This window comes from Podarcis muralis, chromosome 3, assembly GCF_964188315.1.
Source record: "Podarcis muralis chromosome 3, rPodMur119.hap1.1, whole genome shotgun sequence".
Classification (NCBI taxonomy): Eukaryota; Metazoa; Chordata; class Lepidosauria; order Squamata; family Lacertidae; genus Podarcis; species Podarcis muralis.
The window spans coordinates 49,928,680-49,947,674 of record NC_135657.1 but is presented as its reverse complement, the minus strand read 5'-3'; the positions used below and the strand labels follow the sequence as shown (position 1 = coordinate 49,947,674).

General features: G+C 41.6%; 2 protein-coding genes across 2 annotated transcripts; one reads left to right on the top strand and one right to left on the bottom strand.

Annotated features, from left to right (window-relative positions):
* The first annotated feature begins 782 nt into the window (after positions 1 to 782).
* Positions 783 to 5,947, top strand: CCR6 (C-C motif chemokine receptor 6). Its single transcript, XM_028723893.2, has 2 exons — positions 783 to 1,510; positions 3,962 to 5,947. The coding sequence occupies exons 1-2, from the start codon at positions 1,502 to 1,504 to the stop codon at positions 5,012 to 5,014; spliced, it is 1,062 nt and encodes a 353-aa protein (XP_028579726.1). The 5' UTR covers positions 783 to 1,501; the 3' UTR covers positions 5,015 to 5,947.
* Positions 5,948 to 7,540: 1,593 nt separating this feature from the next.
* On the bottom strand, positions 7,541 to 18,993 carry LOC114594333 (uncharacterized). The gene is made up of 9 exons (XM_028723891.2): positions 18,861 to 18,993; positions 17,858 to 18,120; positions 17,188 to 17,403; positions 16,146 to 16,355; positions 14,385 to 14,539; positions 12,097 to 12,259; positions 10,511 to 10,714; positions 10,051 to 10,253; positions 7,541 to 9,249 (listed from the first exon to the last, which is right to left on the bottom strand). Exons 2-9 carry the CDS (start codon positions 18,102 to 18,104, stop codon positions 7,936 to 7,938), a joined length of 2,712 nt encoding a protein of 903 aa, XP_028579724.2. The 5' UTR covers positions 18,105 to 18,120; positions 18,861 to 18,993; the 3' UTR covers positions 7,541 to 7,935.
* Between the last annotated feature and the right edge of the window lie 2 nt (positions 18,994 to 18,995).

Sequence of the window (18,995 nt, the reverse complement as noted above, 5' to 3'; positions counted from 1 at the left end):
AGTTCCATGTACTTTTTACACTTTATTTTTTTTCCATGTGCAGTGACTTAAAAAAAAAAACAGCAAGTCATTAAAAAGCCCAAATCTGCATCTTCACTTATTCTATGCCTTTTTTGCCCTGGTCCAGCTCTTGACACAGGACACTAGTTGTGCATAACAGCTGATTGCCATGCATGGGGATGTGTGTTCCACAGCTGTGTGGGAAGATGCATGCAGTCAGTTCCATGGGACCTGGATGAATGTTGCAGTGCCATAGACTCGTAGAAGCAGAATTGTAGAGTTGGAAGGGATCCCAGGGGTCATCTAGTCCAACCCCCTGCAATACAGGAATCTCGAACCCCCAAACTTCTGGTTAGCCAGATGCACTAACCCATTGCACTACCTGAAGGATGCAATGGGGCTACATTCCCCAGCCCCTAAGCTGTGGAACTCCCTCCCCACAGAGGTGCATTTGGCACCTTCATTAAACAGCTTCTGGTGAATGCTGAAGGCACCCCTTTACCTTGGCTTTTGACATGACCTGTAATAATAATAATAATAATAATAATAATTTATTTGTACCCCGCCCATCTGGCTGGGTTTCCCCAACCACTCTGGGCGGCTTCCAACAAAGATTAAAAATACATTAAAATGTCACACATTAAAAACTTCCCTAAACAGGGCTCTAGGACCTTATTTGAGGATTGTGTTTTTTGTGTTTTTAATGTTGTACTTTAATGTTGTGACTTTCCTTGGAACCTTAGGGTGAAGGGTGGGAAATAGATAACAAGAAGAAGAAGAGGAGGAGGAGGAGGAAGAGGAGGAGGAGGAGGAGGAGGAGGAGGAAGAAGTGAAAGCTGCTTCTGTATGTAGATCACCTTGGCTGCACTGGAGGAAAAAGGTTGGTTTAGAAACGTGTGCCCCACCCATCTACTTTCCCTTTGCTCAGATTTGCTTTCAACAACTAAAATGCAACTATCTCATAATACAGCAGCAGAAAACAAACCAATGTAAAAAATAAAATCATTATTTATTTATTTATTTATTTAAAAACACCCCATTATTCATAAAGGGATTTGTGCTAAGCTGTTCACGTTCATTAAACAGTAAGAAGTCCGGATTGAATTCAACCAAATCATATTGAACCAAATCATATTCAGACTCATTGAAATCAACAGACATGTTCACCACAGCCATTGATTTCAACAGCTCTGAGTCTGACCTACTTGGATTCAGTCCTCCATGATATTCCACATATTGAAATTCTGGGAGAACTAACATACATAGAGTCCTATGAAATCAAAGACAGCACAATAGCTAATAAGTGCACTTCAAAAAGTTCAAGGAGACACTGATCTAGACTTCGACCAGTTTCTCCATAGGGCTTATTAGACACATACTTTTCCTGTTTCATTTTCCTAATCCACTTCCTTTCTTTGCACAGACTTTCCGTAAATCCAACTGAACTGTCACTGCTATTGCTACAAGTCTTCTCTGATCAAAAGAAAGACAGAGCACCATAATGAGCGGGGTACGGTATGTCTTTTTCTGCTGAACTCTGTTCTCTTCACCACAGAGGGTAAAAGAGGAAGCAATACTATGTTATGTGTACTGAAACCGATGAGGGAGATCAAGCAGAGCTGTCTTGAACTTCAAAGCCAATTCTGTTTCTTCCTCTGCGGCTGCAACCTGTGCATACTTGGCGTGAGACTTGGGGGAATTTTAGATTGTGCACATTCATCCTGATTTGTTTGCAGGAAGATAAGAGAACATTGGCTAGAGGTTGGTGTGTCAAAACCAGCGGCATCTGACACTTTCCATTGCATTTCCCCTCACTTTCCTTAATGCAAAAAGTCTGATCTGTGCAACCTGAATTTGCCTGTGTAAGCGACTGAATCTCACTTGAAAACAGTGACAGTTTGGAAGCCCCCTTAGGCTGCAACCCTAATTCCACTTACCTAGGAGCAAGTCCCATTGAGTTAGGATTGCAATGTAATTCTCATTGAACTTGATAAACATGTATGGAACTGCACTGTAACAATGGAAATGACAGCTTTGCTCGCTCCAGTTCATTGGTCAACTTTTTTCTGGCTCCTTCTGAAATATATATACAGTGGTACCTCGGGTTAAGTACTTAATTCGTTCTGGAGGTCCGTTCTTAACCTGAAACTGTTCTTAACCTGAAGCACCACTTTAGCTAATGGGGCCTCCTGCTGCCGCCGCGCTGCCGAAGCCCGATTTCTGTTCTTATCCTGAAGCAAAGTTCTTAACCTGAAGCACTATTTCTGGGTTAGCGGAGTGTGTAACCTGAAGCGTATGTAACCCGAAGCATATGTAACCCGAGGTACCACTGTATTCACCACACCTGCAGATTTGCCACATGCACTGGAGACAAATGCTGGGTGCAAGAGACCACTGGAGATTATGTTTATTTAATATTTTAAGTTTCTTGCTCCTTATCCTGTCCCTAACCAGCTCTCTGAAGCAAGTCTGCCAACTGCATATAACTCAAATTAGGTTGAAATGCCCGTCCTATCTTCCATACAGGACTTCAGTGAAAAATATTTCACAGAGATGTCCATAATTCCTAAGCGTGTTAGGTTGTAACAAACACTGCACAAACAGAATGCACAAGCTCACATAATGGATCTTTCTCCCCACCCTCCTTCTCTGTACCCCCAGAAAAGCCCCTCTGGAGTTGCAGTGACTTACCAAACACAGTGGACTGTGCAAACTGGGGCTGCAATGGAAGAGGTGAACTGCCTCAAATTGGCTGGAGGTATCTTGTGCTCAAGTGGAGCAAGATTCCTCGCCACAACCAGAGGAATTCCCCAGTATTTGGTCCACAGTATTCTCCTCTGGGGAAGGGGATACCAGGGACTGCAGGGGAGAGAAGGAGAAAGAAAAAATGCATTGTGTGATCTGCCTTCCACTCATTCATCATATGGGGGTGCAACCTATTATATGAAATTCTGTTTATTCCAATACTGTATTATAGACTGCCCAGAAATGTGTTCACTGTTAGGGTTGCCATATGAGCCATGAGCTTTTTTAGGGCAATCACGCAATAGCCCCCCCACTGCCGCTGACCCCAAGATCCTGTGCCAGAGCCTGAACCAGAGCAACCCGTGCACAATTTCTTTTTTAAACCCCAAATCCAGGACAAATGGAAAATTCCCCCTGGATGGGCATGTAGGACCCCCCAAAGAGGCCATGTCCAGGAGCTCCTGGATGTATGGCACCCCTAAGTGTGCTAATCTAACTGCTGATTCATTTATGAATTTGTGTGAGTTTATGAAACGTATTTCTCCCTCCTTCCTCTACATGCACACATCCTATAATGTGTGAATATAAAGCTACATGAATAGGGTATGTGGGGAGATGCACTTTAACTGTGTCCTGGTGGTTTTTTTTAGGGTGGGGGAAGGGGAAGACTGGGCTATAAGACTGTTACTTTGTGGGAAAGTTTTGAGACCAAACTGTGCGATCACATTTAACCAGGTTTGTGGTAATTTATTTTGCTGTGGCTATGTGGGATATCGTGATTTTGTGAGATTTGCTGAAGCCAATCAGAAGTTAAGCAGTGTTATAACAGAATTGGCAACATTCCGAACGACAAGCTTGCCAGCCCAGGTTCTCTGCTAGAATAGATGGAGTGAGGGAGTGTGTTGAGCCTCATACAGGAAGTTTTTTGGGGTCATAGTTTGAGACAGACATCTGTGCCATTCTATGTACCTTGCTCTCTCCAGAACAAAGAAATTCTGTCCCTGCCCTAATTTTGGTGATTCTCCATTCCCACTACAGCACATCCTCCCCCCTGCTATATTCCAGGCCTTTCCTATGGAGCATGGATTTTCCCCTGCCTCAGAATGTACATTTAAGAACCAAACAAATGAAGACCAAATGTTTTTACCAAACATTTTCCTTACCTAAACCAGAGCTTGACGAAATGTGAGTTTAACCGAATCCATTGTGCTTTCAGGAAGAATCAACCATCGCAGATTATTCTGATTTGTATGCTGAGATTGCAATGCCATGTGACAAGGATGAAGTCAGAAACTTCACGAAAGCCTTTCTTCCCACTGCTTACTCCCTGATCTGTGTCCTGGGGTTCGTGGGAAATATGTTTGTAGTGATGACATTTGTTTTATATAAGAGGTCTGATTCTATAACTGATGTCTGCCTCTGCAATATGGCTATTGTGGACATATTATTTGTTCTCACTCTTCCTTTCTGGGCAGTGAACTACGCTCTGGACAACTGGATTTTTGGGGATTTCCTCTGCAAGCTCACTAAAGGTATCTATGCCATTAACTTCAACTGTGGCATGTTGCTCTTGGCCTGCATAAGCATAGACAGGTATGTTGCCATTGTGCAGGCCATAAAGTCATTTAAGCTTCGGGCAAGGTGCCTAGCCCACAGTAAAGTGATCTGTTTGGCTGTCTGGGTCTCCTCTATGTTAATCTCAAGTGCTACTTTCATGTTCAGTGAAAGCTACGCACTTCCAGGCAATGCAACCACATACATTTGTGATCACAAATCCAGTGCAAATTCCAATGTACAACTGAAATTGCTCATATTAAGTTTCCAGCTTTTATTTGGATTTTTTGTCCCTCTGTTGTTCATGGTTTTTTGCTACACCTTCATTGTCAGAACCTTAGTGCAGGCTCAGAATTCCAAAAGGAGCAAAGCTATACGAGTGATTATCTCTATCGTAGTTGTTTTTCTGCTGTGCCAAGTTCCCTACAATATGGTTCTCCTGGTGACGGCAGAATCTATGGGGAAACTGGACAAAGCTTGCCAGAGTGAAAAGCAATTGGCTTACGCAAAATACGTAACGGAAACTCTGGCTTTCCTGCACTGTGGTATGAACCCTGTGCTCTATGCATTCATTGGTGTGAAGTTCAGGAACTACTTTGTGAAAATAATTACAAGCCTGTGCTGTGTGAGACATATGAACTGTGGAACTACCCTTGGTTCAAAGATAAGTTCCGATGCTGTCCACTCCAGACAGACAAGTGAAGTTTGTGAATGACATAATGGATTATTGTGTATACAATATGGTTATCCTCGGGTAGAATCATTATTCAGGCCTCACACAGATATGCTGGCTTCTTTATACTGTTCAAATCAGTTCACTTAATACATCATGCCCGTATAAGCTTCTGCCACAGAAAACTGGTCAGTTTCAAAGGTAGCTAATAGCTCTTTACACATTTCAAATAAAGCCAGTCTCTCTGTTCCCATAGCGGGACCAGATTTCCGGGTGTTTGCATGCATACCTCTTCTCTTCAGACATACCAGAAAAACACAAGATTGCCATCTTCTGGAAATGCAGGGACTCTTTCTTCCTTTAATGGGTGCAGCTGGCTCCTGTGTTTGTTTTGTTATAGTTCCACTTCAGCTATTGATATTATAAGAATTATCGAAAGTGTACTGTTATGGTTTGCCCCACTGCTTTCTTGAATTGGCTAAGTTGTTAGCAATGGCACCTGTTGACCACTGGGAATAGGCTTTTCTTTTGCTGATTGAAATAGACGTGGTTCCCCTCTCTGGCCCGTAAAAGGGTTTTAGAATTATCATTTTTATTAATTTTATCATATGTAGTCAAAAATGCAAAAACTAAGGGTAATGAGGGGACCATAGATAAAGGACCCATTTGAGAAAATAAAGGAAGTTTTTTTTATTGATTAGTCAAGTGTAAAGGACAATGACTGATATACCAGACTATAGACATTGGGAGTTATTTTCTCTCTTTGTCTTGAAACCATGTAAAGAAAAATGCTGTAAATGAACTTTAAAGGAGAAAATGTTTAAGATTATCAGTATATATAGTCATTGAGGTGCCTTAGCCCTGTTAATACTGTTCCTTTGCACCTGTTTTGTTATGCTTGATTTTCAATTTGTATTTTCAAAAAAGTTGAATAAAGAAATAAATGATAAAAACAAGGTGAAGGTACATCGTTTTTAAAGTTATATCTGATGAATTGATACCTTCACATCAGGGCCATCTTAAGCATATCCGGTGCTGTGGTGCAAAGATCCCTCTGGCGCACACACACATCCCGCAACTCCAAAACAAGGGAGGGAGCGGTGGAAAATGTCTTCTGCCTCCCCCACCGCCCTGATCCCAGGCGTGGTGGCGGCGATCAAGCAGGAAAACGTGCTGACAGGCATGGTCTCCAGCGTTGGGGCACCTGAGAAGGCAGCTCGGGAAGGCTGCGCACTGGCTTTTGCCAGGAAGCAGGAGGACAAGGACCCCATCTTTAGCAGATGGAGAGGCTTGGGAAGGAAGCTGCACACCCACAGTCACTTACAGACTCACTGTTAAGACTGTGTTCATGGAAGACAATCTTACTCAGCTGCGAGTGATCACCAAAGAAGAAGGAGTTCTAGCTTCCCTGCTGGGACGCAGTATGCCTCTGAATATCAGTTACTGGGAATCACAAGGGGGGAGAATGCAGTTTCATTCAGGTAAGGCTAGCCTATTTCCCATAGGCATCTGATTGGCCACTGTGGGAACAGGATCCTGGACCCAGCAGGCTTGCGGCCTGATACATTAGGGCTCTTTGTTGTTAAATGCAGATTATATCTTTAAGGGAGTGTGGCGTTTGCCCATTCATTTAGAAAATGTTTGAATAGGTGGGAAAGATAGGGTTAAAAATATAGACCAATAGGAAAGCCGGAGGCGGAGCCTCCCTGTGTATAAAAGGGCTTAGTTTGAGTTAATTGTTGTTGGGAGTTGGTGGGTAGTTGGTTGGTTTTAGTGGGTTGGCTGGTTGGGAAAGGCAGTTGGAGAAGCAGTTGGTAGGCAGTTGGTAAGAGAGAGACAGTTAGGGCAGTGGGTTCTTGAGTGAGGGGAGGTAGAAGAGATAGAGGAAAATAAGACTAAGGAAGTAAAGAGTAACAATGTTTGCAATGCCGTAAAAGTTTGTGACTGAAATAAAACACACTCTTCTCTATTAATTGAGAACCTGACTGAGGCTGAAGTGATTTTACCAGGGAGGACCTAGTTGGTGGCAGCGGATTAGTGGTGTACAGGTCAAAAGTCTGTGAGACGACCGGGGGCTCCGTACGAACGCCACAGGGAGAAATAAACAACTACCTCTTACATTATCCTTAATCATTAGCCATTACTGGGTGGGGCTGATGGTAGTTGAAGTCCAGGTAATCCATTTATTTAGCATTCATCATAATTTGCCTGCACAAAACTTACATGGTTGTTAGAATATGTCCTTATATAGGGCATTCCTTCTGATTTGTTTACAGGGCAGTTGGACAGCAACAAACTTTCATCCTCATTTGCTTGTGGGGTGTTTACATGCTGCCCCATTAATCATTCAGCAGCAGCATCCCAAAACAATGAGCTAGGTTGCAGGAACTACAAGTAAGTAATGGTGCCCTCCAGGCTAATGGGTGGACACAGAGACATGCTTGCTCTCTGCTTGATCCAAAGCTGCAACTAATAGAGAAGCAAGATCTTCTGGGGTGTTCATGCTGCAGGGGTATGCTCAGGTTGTATATATGCAGAAATAAAGACATAGTATCAAGCCAATCCAGCTAAAGAAAAACAATTGAGGAGCTTTATTTTATTTTTAAAAAGCAATTGTCAAAAACTTTTCAACCACACTAGAAATCTAGTCAATTACTAATTGTTTCTACATCTAAGTTACAAAAATAATATACAGCTAAGAGAAGTGCTTTTTAGTAAATAATGTTTTGTGAATACTACGCAGACATCAAGCAAGGGTACTATGTAATGTACCCTTGACGGGCCAGACAGACAGATTTGTAACTGATCCAGTATCATTAACATTGCTGCTGCACTCTGATCATTTCTGTTGTGGTGCTTGTTCACCATCATCATCATCACTGGCAAATGCCATACCCTCTTCTTTTCCATGGGAAGTCGAAGGCATTTGCTGTGCCTGTATTACATGTGTTGAAGTTTCACTTCTAAAGGGGGTTTTCATTGGTTTCAAATTGGCTGGGCTCGTCATCACCTTCAGAGTTCTCTAGGAAAGCCATTCCTCTTATTAGGGGAGGGTATCCTGTCGGATGTGTAGATCCTGAACTCTTGGCATCAGCTCTGCTCTCAGGATGCTCTTCTTTATTCTGAGGTTGGTCATCTGCAAAAGACACTCTGCGCTCTGTTGGTCTGACAGATCCCAAAGTTTCTGCATCCGATACGGATAGGACTTGCCTTGGCCTCAAGTCAGTTAAGCTCCCACTATGTGCACCTTCAGCATCATCATAGTCATCTGCAAAAGCCACTCTGCGCTCTGTTGGTCTGAAAGATCCCAAAGTTTCTGCATCCGATATGGATAGCACTTGCCTTGGCCTCAAGTCAGCTAAGCTCCCACTATGTGCACCTTCAGCATCATCATAGTCATCTGCAAAAGCCACTCTGCGCTCTGCTTGTTTGAATGATGCCAAAGTTTCTGCATCTGATACTGGTATCTCCTGCACTGGCCTCGTATCAGCTCTGCCCTCAAGATGCTCTCCTTTGTCTTCAGGTTGGTCATCTGCAAAAGCCACTCTGCGCTCGGCTGGTTTTGTAGATTCTGGAGTTTCTGCATCTGATACGGTTAGCACCTGCACTGGCCTCAAGTTAGTTACACTACCAAAGTCCACATGTTCGTCATCATAATGGTCATCTGCAAAAGCCACTTTGCGCTCTCCTGACATTTCTGCATCTGATGTGGGCAGCACCCAAACCAGTTTCGGCTTCAACTCTTTTGTGGGATCAAGTTTCTCTTCTTCTTCTTCACCATCATATTCATCGACAAAAGCCACTACGTCTTCTCTTTTATGGGGAATGCGTTCTGACTGTTTTGTAGATTCAAAAGTTTCTGCATCTGACACGGTTAGTTCCTTTTTTGGCCTCAAATCAATTTCACTTACAAATTTCTCTTCCTCATCAGCCTCATATGTGTTTAGAAAAGCCAACATATCTTCTTTTTTGTAGGAAATGTATTCTGGATGTTTTATCAATCCACTTTCACTTTTAAATGATGTTTCTGGTGTGCTTAGCTCTTGCATTGGCATCAAATCTGTTTTTCTTTCAACCTGTTCTTGTGAGTCAATCTCCAATGTCCCAGTGGAAGATTTTGGTTCTGCTTTTGTCAAAAGCCCTGTTGCATCTGACTTCATTATGCTTTTTAACGATTTCACACTGAATGATTTAATACTACTGGTAAATCTTTTTGAATGAAAAGATTGAGTTTCATCACCAGCATAAAGTGTTTTTGTGTAGGAGGAAGTTAGACTCTGAAAGAAAAGAAATACAGTAAAATTATTATAGGGACTTTTTAAAAAAAATGTATTGATTTTCTTTTTTTTAATGAGAAATTGTTATAGGGACTTGATAGGATGAAGAATCTGATGCAAACAATATATGATCTTAAGAACTGTCTCTGTCTTCATATACCCTGTCCCAAGGATCATCACTGTTCTTAGAAATTAAGAAAGCTTCATCAAATAATATTGAAATCTAAACATTTGCCTATTAAATAACAAAATCCACAGAATCTTAATGATGACTCAAAGCTCTTCCCACAAGAAATCGATAACCGAAACAATTTCAGGAGCATATTCTCTGGGTCAAAACTGAATCCCAACAAAATGAATCACATTGGGTTGGTGGTTCTCTTTTTTACTATAAGTAATTTTTATTAAAAGTTTTCAACATAATATACAATAAATGTCAAGCAAATCTAAAGAAGAGATATAAGAAAGAGATCAGAAATTCCCTGTCAGAGGCCCAGCTGACCATGACTATACTTCAGTGCCAAGTCAAAATCTGGCTTTTTTAAACTCAGTAATCTGGGCCACAGTGAGGGTCACAGTCATAGTCACGCAATGTTTGGTGTGCTTGTGTTGTTTGTTGGTGTTGAATAATATTAATTTCTGTAGCATTTTAAATTAGTGCTAAAAAAAAATCATACCTACACCAAGGGAAACTGCACAGCCAGGATCACCCACACTTTTGACCTGTACAGATGGTACAAATTTCTGTGGCAAAGCCAGATTCTACTTGTTTAGAACAGAGTGTAGAATAATGGTATTTACCCCTAACGAAGGAGTGGGTGATTGCCAAGGAACTATGGTGTTTGTTATCACACATACAGAAGCATTAAGATAGTTTTTCGATGACTGTGTTGTTTCTCTTTGCAGCCATGGAATGAAAGCAAGGATGCTAGCTGCAGCAATATTACAAATTCCCGTTACTACAAAGCCAATGTTGTAGTTGCCGAACAAGTCATACATTGCACCTGCAATAAAAATATGCAGGTTAATTTTCCAAACTTAATTTCTCAAAGAATAACTTTATTTCAACTGTTCCTGTAAAACCTTGCGTTAAAATGACAAACCAAAAGAGATTTTAAAAATTCTTCCTACTTTCCGGGGCCACATCCCAGACACAGGCAGCATAGTAAAGAGACTGCTAAATAACTGTCAGGTGGGGGGTGGGGGGGGGGGTAGGAACTAACTGCCTAATAAAATAACAGGTTTGCATTGGTTGATTTACCTGCAAAGGGTGCACCAAAACAACTGCTTGCATTGACAACCATGAGAAATCCCCATGCAACTGGCATTTTCTCGGGCCCCATCAAATCAAATGTAAGGACAGGTAAGAGAACATAGTTTCCTGCATCAACAAATCCCAAAACAGAGCAAGCTGCTATTAGGGAGGGAAAGTTTGTACAGTGAGGAATGATAAAATATACCACACCTGGAAAACAAAACAAAAAACTACATTGTAGGATATTTTACTAGACAAACATGCTTACCGATTCATTAAAACACATGACAATACAGTAACGTTACAGCCTTAAAAGTCCACTATCCAGCCATTACGAAAGCTCAGTGCTCCTTACTCAACAAATTTCTGTTTCTTAAACAGCTTCCCATCTCTGAAGGTGCTATGTAGTAAATCACTGCTGATACACTGGAGGTTTTTTAGCAGAGGTTGGATGGTCTTCTGTCGTGGATTCTTTAGTTGGGATTCCAGCATTGCAAGAGGTTGGACTAGAATCTCTATCATTCTATGACTGCTTAAACTCGGGAGAATTTCATAAGCAGATGGGTAGGGAATCAAAAGTCTATTGGGTCAACACTAACCATTTTCTAAACTACACATTTGAATCTCAGATTACCTCAACAACTGCATTGTTATTGCTAGGCTTTTTTCAGAACACTTCCAAAACAAATAAATCCTATTGAGTGCTTTTTACTCTTTACTGGGCCAGTGGTTTTTTTGGGTAGGATACATAAACAATATCATTGGTTGATCCCTTAATGGGCATATTTCAAATGGTGGTGGAACCCATATGATTCTTTTAACTGCTTACAAATCTTCTTAAATAGTTGGGGGGGAGAATACATTTGCATACACAAAGTATGTATACTTCAGCATTAATCTTAAAAACAATTACTGGATAGTTGTTGCTGATAATTCTTTATTTATTGAACCATTAAATGGCAAGTATCCAATGAAAAATGACCAGTCTAGTGCTTGTCCTGGGTATATAGAGGCCCTATAATTCTTATGATCGGCCTAGTGTATTGTTTGGGATGACTTTTCCATCTACCAAATTCCATAAAGGTAAAGGTAAAGGTACCCCTGCCCGTACCTCACCCCGCCACGGGGATTTGAACCGCCAACCATGCGATCAGCAAGTCCTAGGCACTGAGGTTTTACCCACAGCACCACCCGCGTCCCACCACCAAATTCCATAAATCCCGATAATTATGAAGAAATGGTATATCCACTCCACTGAGCCCACCCCTAACTAGCTGACCTCCACCCCCCATAAGACACTTGGCAGGGATAAGAGAATGGAGTGGGTCCATTTTTGATCACATTTTCAACTTTTACAAAAAGGCTTTGCACACCCTGACCAGAGAGAGAAAACACATCCAGCTATGGAGACAGAGGTAGAGTTCTGATTACACAGGCCTGGCTGGATCAAGTAGCAGAACTTCATTTATTTCAGTCAGTCCTAATCGGCAATTGTGCTCACCATGGGAGTAGTTTTTCTAATCCTGACTAGTCTCTTAAAAGTTTCGCACTATTCCAACAAAATCAAAAGAATGCTTATGCGGAATACTTGCCAACGGACAATATGGACACTTGGTTAAGATACAGCCGATCGATTCGTTCAATATCACAGAGTTTTCCAAATAGAAGAGAGCTAACCATGCTGCTCACTCCAATGGCTACCATAATGTAGGATGCTTTCTCCAGTGGAATGCCCAGGTCACCAGCAAGTTTAATCTGCAAAATGAGGCCACTGAGTTTATATTCACCTCTCTATGCATTTGTCATAAATACAATGTATATTTAGGCAACTGAGTGCTGATTACAACTGAGCAATCCAGGTCATTCAGTGTTACAGCGGTTCCTTGTGTAAGTCGGAGTGTTTGAACGCACACTGCCGGGAGTCGGAAAACATACATTAATACAATTAATTGAGAATCTGCCAGGAAGCATCAAACCTCCTACTACTTCTTCTTTCTTCTTCTCCTCCTTGCCCTCTCCCTCTTCAGTAGAGTCTGTGGACAGCTGCAAAGTATAGAACTGAGGCAATGACATCATTGATTTGCCATAATAAAGGGATGTGATAATTTGCATCTGACAGGTTCTTCATATAAAATAATTTGGTAGCCATCTTTAAGCCTTTCTGGAGAGTAAACAACGAAGGAAAGTGCAAATGGTCTCAAAAGGAACAGCTAAAGGTCGCTTTCTCAAGCTTATTTATCTATTGCATCTATATCCCTTTTTCTCAAGGAACCAAAGGTGGATTTCATGGCTCTCCTTTTCCTCATTTATTCCCCTACCTATGAGGTAGGTTAGGGTGAGAGGCAGTGACCGCTGCCCCAAGGTCACCCAGCGTGCTTCATGGCCAAGTGGGGATTTGTACCCTAGTGTGAGGGACTGGGCTGAGGAGGAGGAGTGGTGGAGACCGCCTCCCCCTCCTGGCCCTTCCAGGGAGGAGGAAGTGGAAGACAATATAGATTGACAACAGGGGTTTGTGGGAGGTTGCAGCTCAGAGGCAGATGAAGGGAAAAGCTGGGAAATCATGGGAGAGCCGGAGCAACACCTGTTCTCATTAGAAAGCATTCCAGACCTTCCATCTTCCAGAACCCATCAGGCCTTAAAAGTAGGAGAGGAAAGAGTTTGAAGACAGAGGGCATGTAGCAGCACCCACAGAAGAAACGATGAGAATGACGAATGAGGAAGCGGGAAAGGTGGTGTGTGTGTGTGTGTGTGAGAAGATTCACTCAGGACAACACCATTACCCAAGAGACTGGGTTCTACAGCCTCTCTCTATAAATAAAAAAAGACTGTAAGAAACGTATTCTTGTCTTTATACTTTCCTGGGCAACCAGCCGGGAGCTGCTGACAGCATCCTGACACCTGGTCTCGTAGTTGTTAGTCTAACACCCTGATCGCTATACCACACTGTTCTTGTTAGGTGAGTCTGCCCTGCCCACCCCCACCAATGATTTATTTGAAGTCTATTTGCACCCTACACCTTCAGCACTGTAGTGTTCCCAGGCCAGCATAAAAGTTGAATGTAAAAATAAGTAAGCAACAACAAAATCTGTGCCTACAAAGTGTCATCAGATCTATATGGTCCCTTGGTAATTATAGCAGATCAACCTTTGCCAGCCCTCCCCGGGGTTATTTAAGATGAAAACAATAAAATATTATCCTTTTTGGTGCACTGATCTAAGATCACAAATATCTCCTATTCTCAAAATGAAGACAACCAAGGACTTCACTTTTCTGTACCAGCTTTGTGTAAGTCATTTTTTCTCAGCCACCACTGACCATCTGTAAAATGTGGATAGAGAGCACAGTTGTAAAAGCACAAATTATAATGACAAGAAATTGCATGTCTGGCATATAAATAAGGTTACATATTACCACAATACAGCTGTACCTCAGAAGTCGAATGGAATCCGTTCCAGAAGTCTGTTTGACTTACGAAACGTTCAACTTCCAAAGCACGGCTTCTGATTGGCTGCAGGACGCTCCGGTAGCCAATGAGAAGCTGCAAAAGCCCCTTTGCATGTTCAGCTTCCCAAAGAATGTTCAGAAACGGGAAGATTCATTTCTGGTTTTTGATTGTTCACGAGCCGAAACGTATGAGTTCCAGGGCATTTGAGAACCGAAGTACAACCTGTACTTGCTAACACTTTTAAAATTGTCCAAACACTTACTGGGTTTTGTTGCCAAGGAAGATACTTATTTAGAAGAATTTTATTATGAAACATTTGATTCTATATTGAATGTTGTTGCATCGTAATCATATATAAAATTACATATAAAATACAGCAGAAAAGAAGCATACTGAGGATTTCGCATGAAAACAAGTGTACAAACTAGTTCTTACCATATGCACAAATGGTATGAAGAATCCAAATTTGGCTAATCCAAGAGAACAGACCCAAACTTCAAAGATACGATCTTTCCACAAACTTAAATCAACAATAAAACCTCTTAGTGGGGAGGTTTTAAACTTTTCGACTACACTTGGATGAGCTCTATCTTTAAAAAAACACACAATTGAAACAAACTATTATTTGCATAATAATATTTACAAAATACCATGGCTAATAAGGATGAGGGCCCACCATCAAGAAGCAGTAAAGATGAGAGGACGTGTTTTAAACCCTAAGCACATATATGAGGTTTCAAACACATACAGCCAATGCACAAAAATCTAATTTGTACTTTTGCTTTAAGTACATGGAGACATAGGAAAATGCCTTTTGCTTAATAAACAAAAGGTAAAAGATATTCCTAACTAGTCTGCTATGTCTGCATAAGTGGTACTCTGACCTCACCCTTAAATTTAGGAAGCTTGCTACAATAGAATTAAAATGCTCATATCTCACTAAAATTTCACAAAACAAGATGGAAATCTTCTACTTTCCCCATTGGCACCAAACCCTTTATCAACTGAATCCTGGGGAAAGAGGGGCTTCAGTTGTGGGATACTGGCCTACTTTCAGCCACTGCATGACCTGGGAGTCCTGATCATGCTACTCTACTCAGCCCCTTGAGTACAGCTTTTTTTCAGCCAGAATTTGCCAGAATTCAGTTCCGGCACCTCTCAGGTGGGTGCCATTGGCATTCTAAGAGAATGAGGGAGGTGTTCACGGTGAGTTCCAGCACCTCTTTTTCTAGAATAATAGCCCTGTCCTTGAAGTTAACTGAAGACAAATTTCTCATGTATTTTTCAAGTTCCTGTTCCCCACTCTGTAATGTCTAGTTCAACGTACTCCATGACCTAATGTCATTATAATGTGCATTCCCTGCTCTATTTCACATCACTGATGGCTGGCAAGGAACCACAGATTATAATTGTATCAGGATGTGGGAGAAATTAGAATTTCTTAGATATCTAATGGAATAAATCAGATATTGTTGGTTGGGGAAGGGGGACATGTGCACATCCTTTTCAGCTGCAGCCATATACTCTGGTTCTTACTCAGTAATTACTTCTGCATCTTACAGATGATTCTGAGTCAATGCAAGTTATGAGGGGAACCTTTGGCCCTCCAGATGTTGCTGAACTCCCATCACCCCTGATCAGTTGCCATGTTTGCAGAGGCTCTTGGGAGTTGTAGTGCAGAAACATCTAGAGAGGCAAAGCTTCCCTGCACCTGCTTTAAATGGTTCGAGTCTGTCTGGACATTAAGATCTGCCTTGGAAGGCCTTGCTTGCAAGCCCACCAGTGAGACTGATTCAGCTGCCGGGCAAAAGAGACAAAATATTTTCTGTGATGACTGCCAAATTATAATTCCTTCCTCACAGAGGTATGGATGACCCTGACTTTCAATTTTTAAGCAGGGTTCCAAAACTTATTTATTTAGGACCTTTTCTTAATTATGGCCATCCTTCAAATCAGGGCTGGGGAAGCTTTGGCTCTCCAGCTGGACTCCGATTCCCATCAGTCCCAGCCAGCAGAGCTAATGGTTAGTGATTATGGGAGTTGTAGTCCAGCAACATCTGGAAGGCCATAGACTCCTTGTTCCTGTCTTCCTGACACATCTAGTTGGCCTGTTGCAAATGAAGACATATCTGCAACCGGAATATAACAACGGCAAGAAGAAGGAAAAGTAACTAAGACAACCAAAACATTACATACGTTTTTGAAGAGGTTGATATGCAAATCCCGCAATGATGCATATTATTAGAATTCCACTGTATACACGTAGACTACGTCTCCATCCAAGTGTCTGAATTAAGTACTCGTGAAGTTTATTTTGCACAAAAGTTCCTGCGCACCCTCCTGCCATCACTATTCCAGTTGCAAATGAGCGCTTTTGAGTAAAGTAAAGGCTGACCATTATCAGGCCTACAAAAAACAAATGGCAAAAGTTACTAAGGTTTTCCTGCCCCATCAAAGTCTATGCAAAACAAGGTTTGGTAAAACAGTGTCATGCATGACTGAAAGTAAAGTGCAGCTACAATTTTGTCAGTACTGCCATGTCTGCAGGGGGAGCCACCTAGTGGATGCGATGTGTCATGCCTTTTCTTTTAGTTAAGAAATATCAGTGTGGAACAGTGGTTAAACAAGAGGCCATCAACTCTCTGGGGCCCATGAGCATATTTAGAAACTTGAAGAAATGCCATAGGAGGCCATTCCCCATATCCACACAACACCTACACCCCATATGACAGTGTGGTGCAGTGGGTAGATGAAGGGTCACAACTCACAAGCATTTTGAGTCTATGGGCACCTTCAGAAACCTGAAGAACTGTCATGGAGGACACCCCCACCCACTGCAAACCCCTCACACTCTTCACACCTCAACCCCATAACACTCCACCCTGCTGTGACTTCCACATCACAGTGCCCAACACTGAAATTTTACCTCACAACACACTGTCCTAAGCTGAAACACACACCCTCTACACACAGGACATTGCACACCTGAACAGATATATATATGCTTCAAATAAATAAATGGTAGTCTATACTAGGTACAGTATGTGTTATTTTGAAGTACCCAGCCTGTCAAAATGACCAGATAAATTTAGTGGTTATAATGAAAAATATGAGGCCTGTATTATGGAGTGACTTTTTTCTTCACGGACACACAGCAAACTTTTCAGAACAAAGAATGCAACTGGCTATTTTATTGTGATTCAGGTTGCTTGACTGATTTTTTTTTTTTAAGTGTTACCTGGAGTGGTGCCCAGGCTTGATCCCACGCCAACAATGATTCCGTGAGTGAAAAATAGTAAACGCAAATCATAGGTATAGGAAGAACATATTAGACCAATCATGACAACCATTGCTCCAATTATTGCCACTTTGATGGCTCCATATTTCACCAGAAGTTTTCCAGATACAGGACCAAATATCATAATGAAAGCATAGCTGATGGATCCGATCCAGGCTAAAAAAGGACAAACAGCTGTAATTAAATGAAGGAAAATGCACACATGCCACGTACGATATAGTAAAACTGATTGCCATATGCTTCACAGGTATGAAATACTATAACCCTTGAGATCTATGAAAATGCGGCAACATATACAAGCCACATTGTTTTGTTATTTCAACACATCAACAAGATGCAACAGGTAATATTAACTCCCTCTTTATTTTTTGTATTAACCCTTAAGGTTGTAGTCAATGTAGCACTAAGGTGAATGTTCTGTCAGCACAAAGATTTCTCCTCGCGCAAGATAACACCCTCTCCCGAACACCCACTAGAGTAGACCTTTTGAAATCCACAGTTGGTTAATGTTTGCTCATTTCAGTGGGTCTACTCTGTGTAAAACTTAGTTGAACACCACCCATTATATCATACTTAATCCAACCGTATATAACATGTGACGATGACCTACCTATCTGTGAGTTGCTTGCCTTGAAGGTTGTAAGAAGGGGCATCATATAAACGCCAAAAGCACTGTGGAGGCCACTGATAAACAAGGAATGGATGGCTGCTGCCAACACCACAACCCAGCCCCAGCCCCCATCAGGAGGGGGGTGTACAAAAGAAGCATCTGCATTGATCTCAGCCAGAGTTCTCTGTCGCCTCAGGCCATGTCTAACAAACAGTACCACAGACTGAAATCTCTGCAATATGCTCATGATGGAAAACAGAGACCTGTAATGGGGGGGGGGAGTAAATGGATGTCTGTTAGCCTGCAAAACATGAAAAGGGTTCTTTTATATATATATATATATATATATATATATATATATATATATATATTCTAAAAATCTCATTATTGATGCACAAAGACCTGCTTTGCAAACAAAGTTGAACTCGTTGTAATCCACAGAAGAACTCACTTATTGATGATTAATTTTATAAAAACCTGCAAGTAACTCTGTTGATTTTTTTTAAAAATACAGAGCATTAAGGGAATCTTTAAGTACACACTTCTAATTTGCTGCAAGATCCATCTTTCCACTTAATTTGGTGCATGCACTGTTTTTTAACATGATAAAACCCACCTCTGGGGTTTTTTGGGTTGTGGGGAGGTAAACAATGAGGTGGGGTTTTTATTGAGCCTATAAGTATTATTCCCTGTTTAATTTCTGTATTGCCTTTTCCTCTTATAAGCAAAATAATGATGATGATGATGATAATAATAATAATAATAATAATAATCCTTCAACTGTTTAAATAATATGAGGAAAGTTAAGGCTTTATGTTCACCATACTGTTCCCAATTAACACTACTAGACTATAACTCCAGTCATCCCAGGCCATTTGGCCATGCTGGTGCGGGCTACAATCCAGTAATGTCTGGAGGGCCACAGGTTACACATTCGATTCCTCAAATTGTTCTTCCCGCTATCAACCACGGATGTTCCTATTTATACTCTCCTGACCAATACCTTCTATGGACGGAGGTAAACGGGAGCGGACACCGCACCGCAATTTCGCGAAAGGTGGGAGAAAGTTAGCGGATGTCTCATCCAACATTTTCTCTCATCCTTTCTAGTCCACTGTTAGCACCCCAGCAGCCGAAG

Coding starts and splice junctions, on each gene's coding strand:
- LOC114594333 (XM_028723891.2), bottom strand. CDS start 18,104: ATGAGCATATTGCAGAGATTTCAGTCTGTGGTACTGTTTGTTAGACAT. Junction 17,404..17,857: donor GGCAAGCAACTCACAGATAG/GTAGGTCATCGT, acceptor GTCCTTTTTTAG/CCTGGATCGGATCCATCAGC. Junction 9,250..10,050: donor CACCCACTCCTTCGTTAGGG/GTAAATACCATT, acceptor CTTTTCTTTCAG/AGTCTAACTTCCTCCTACAC.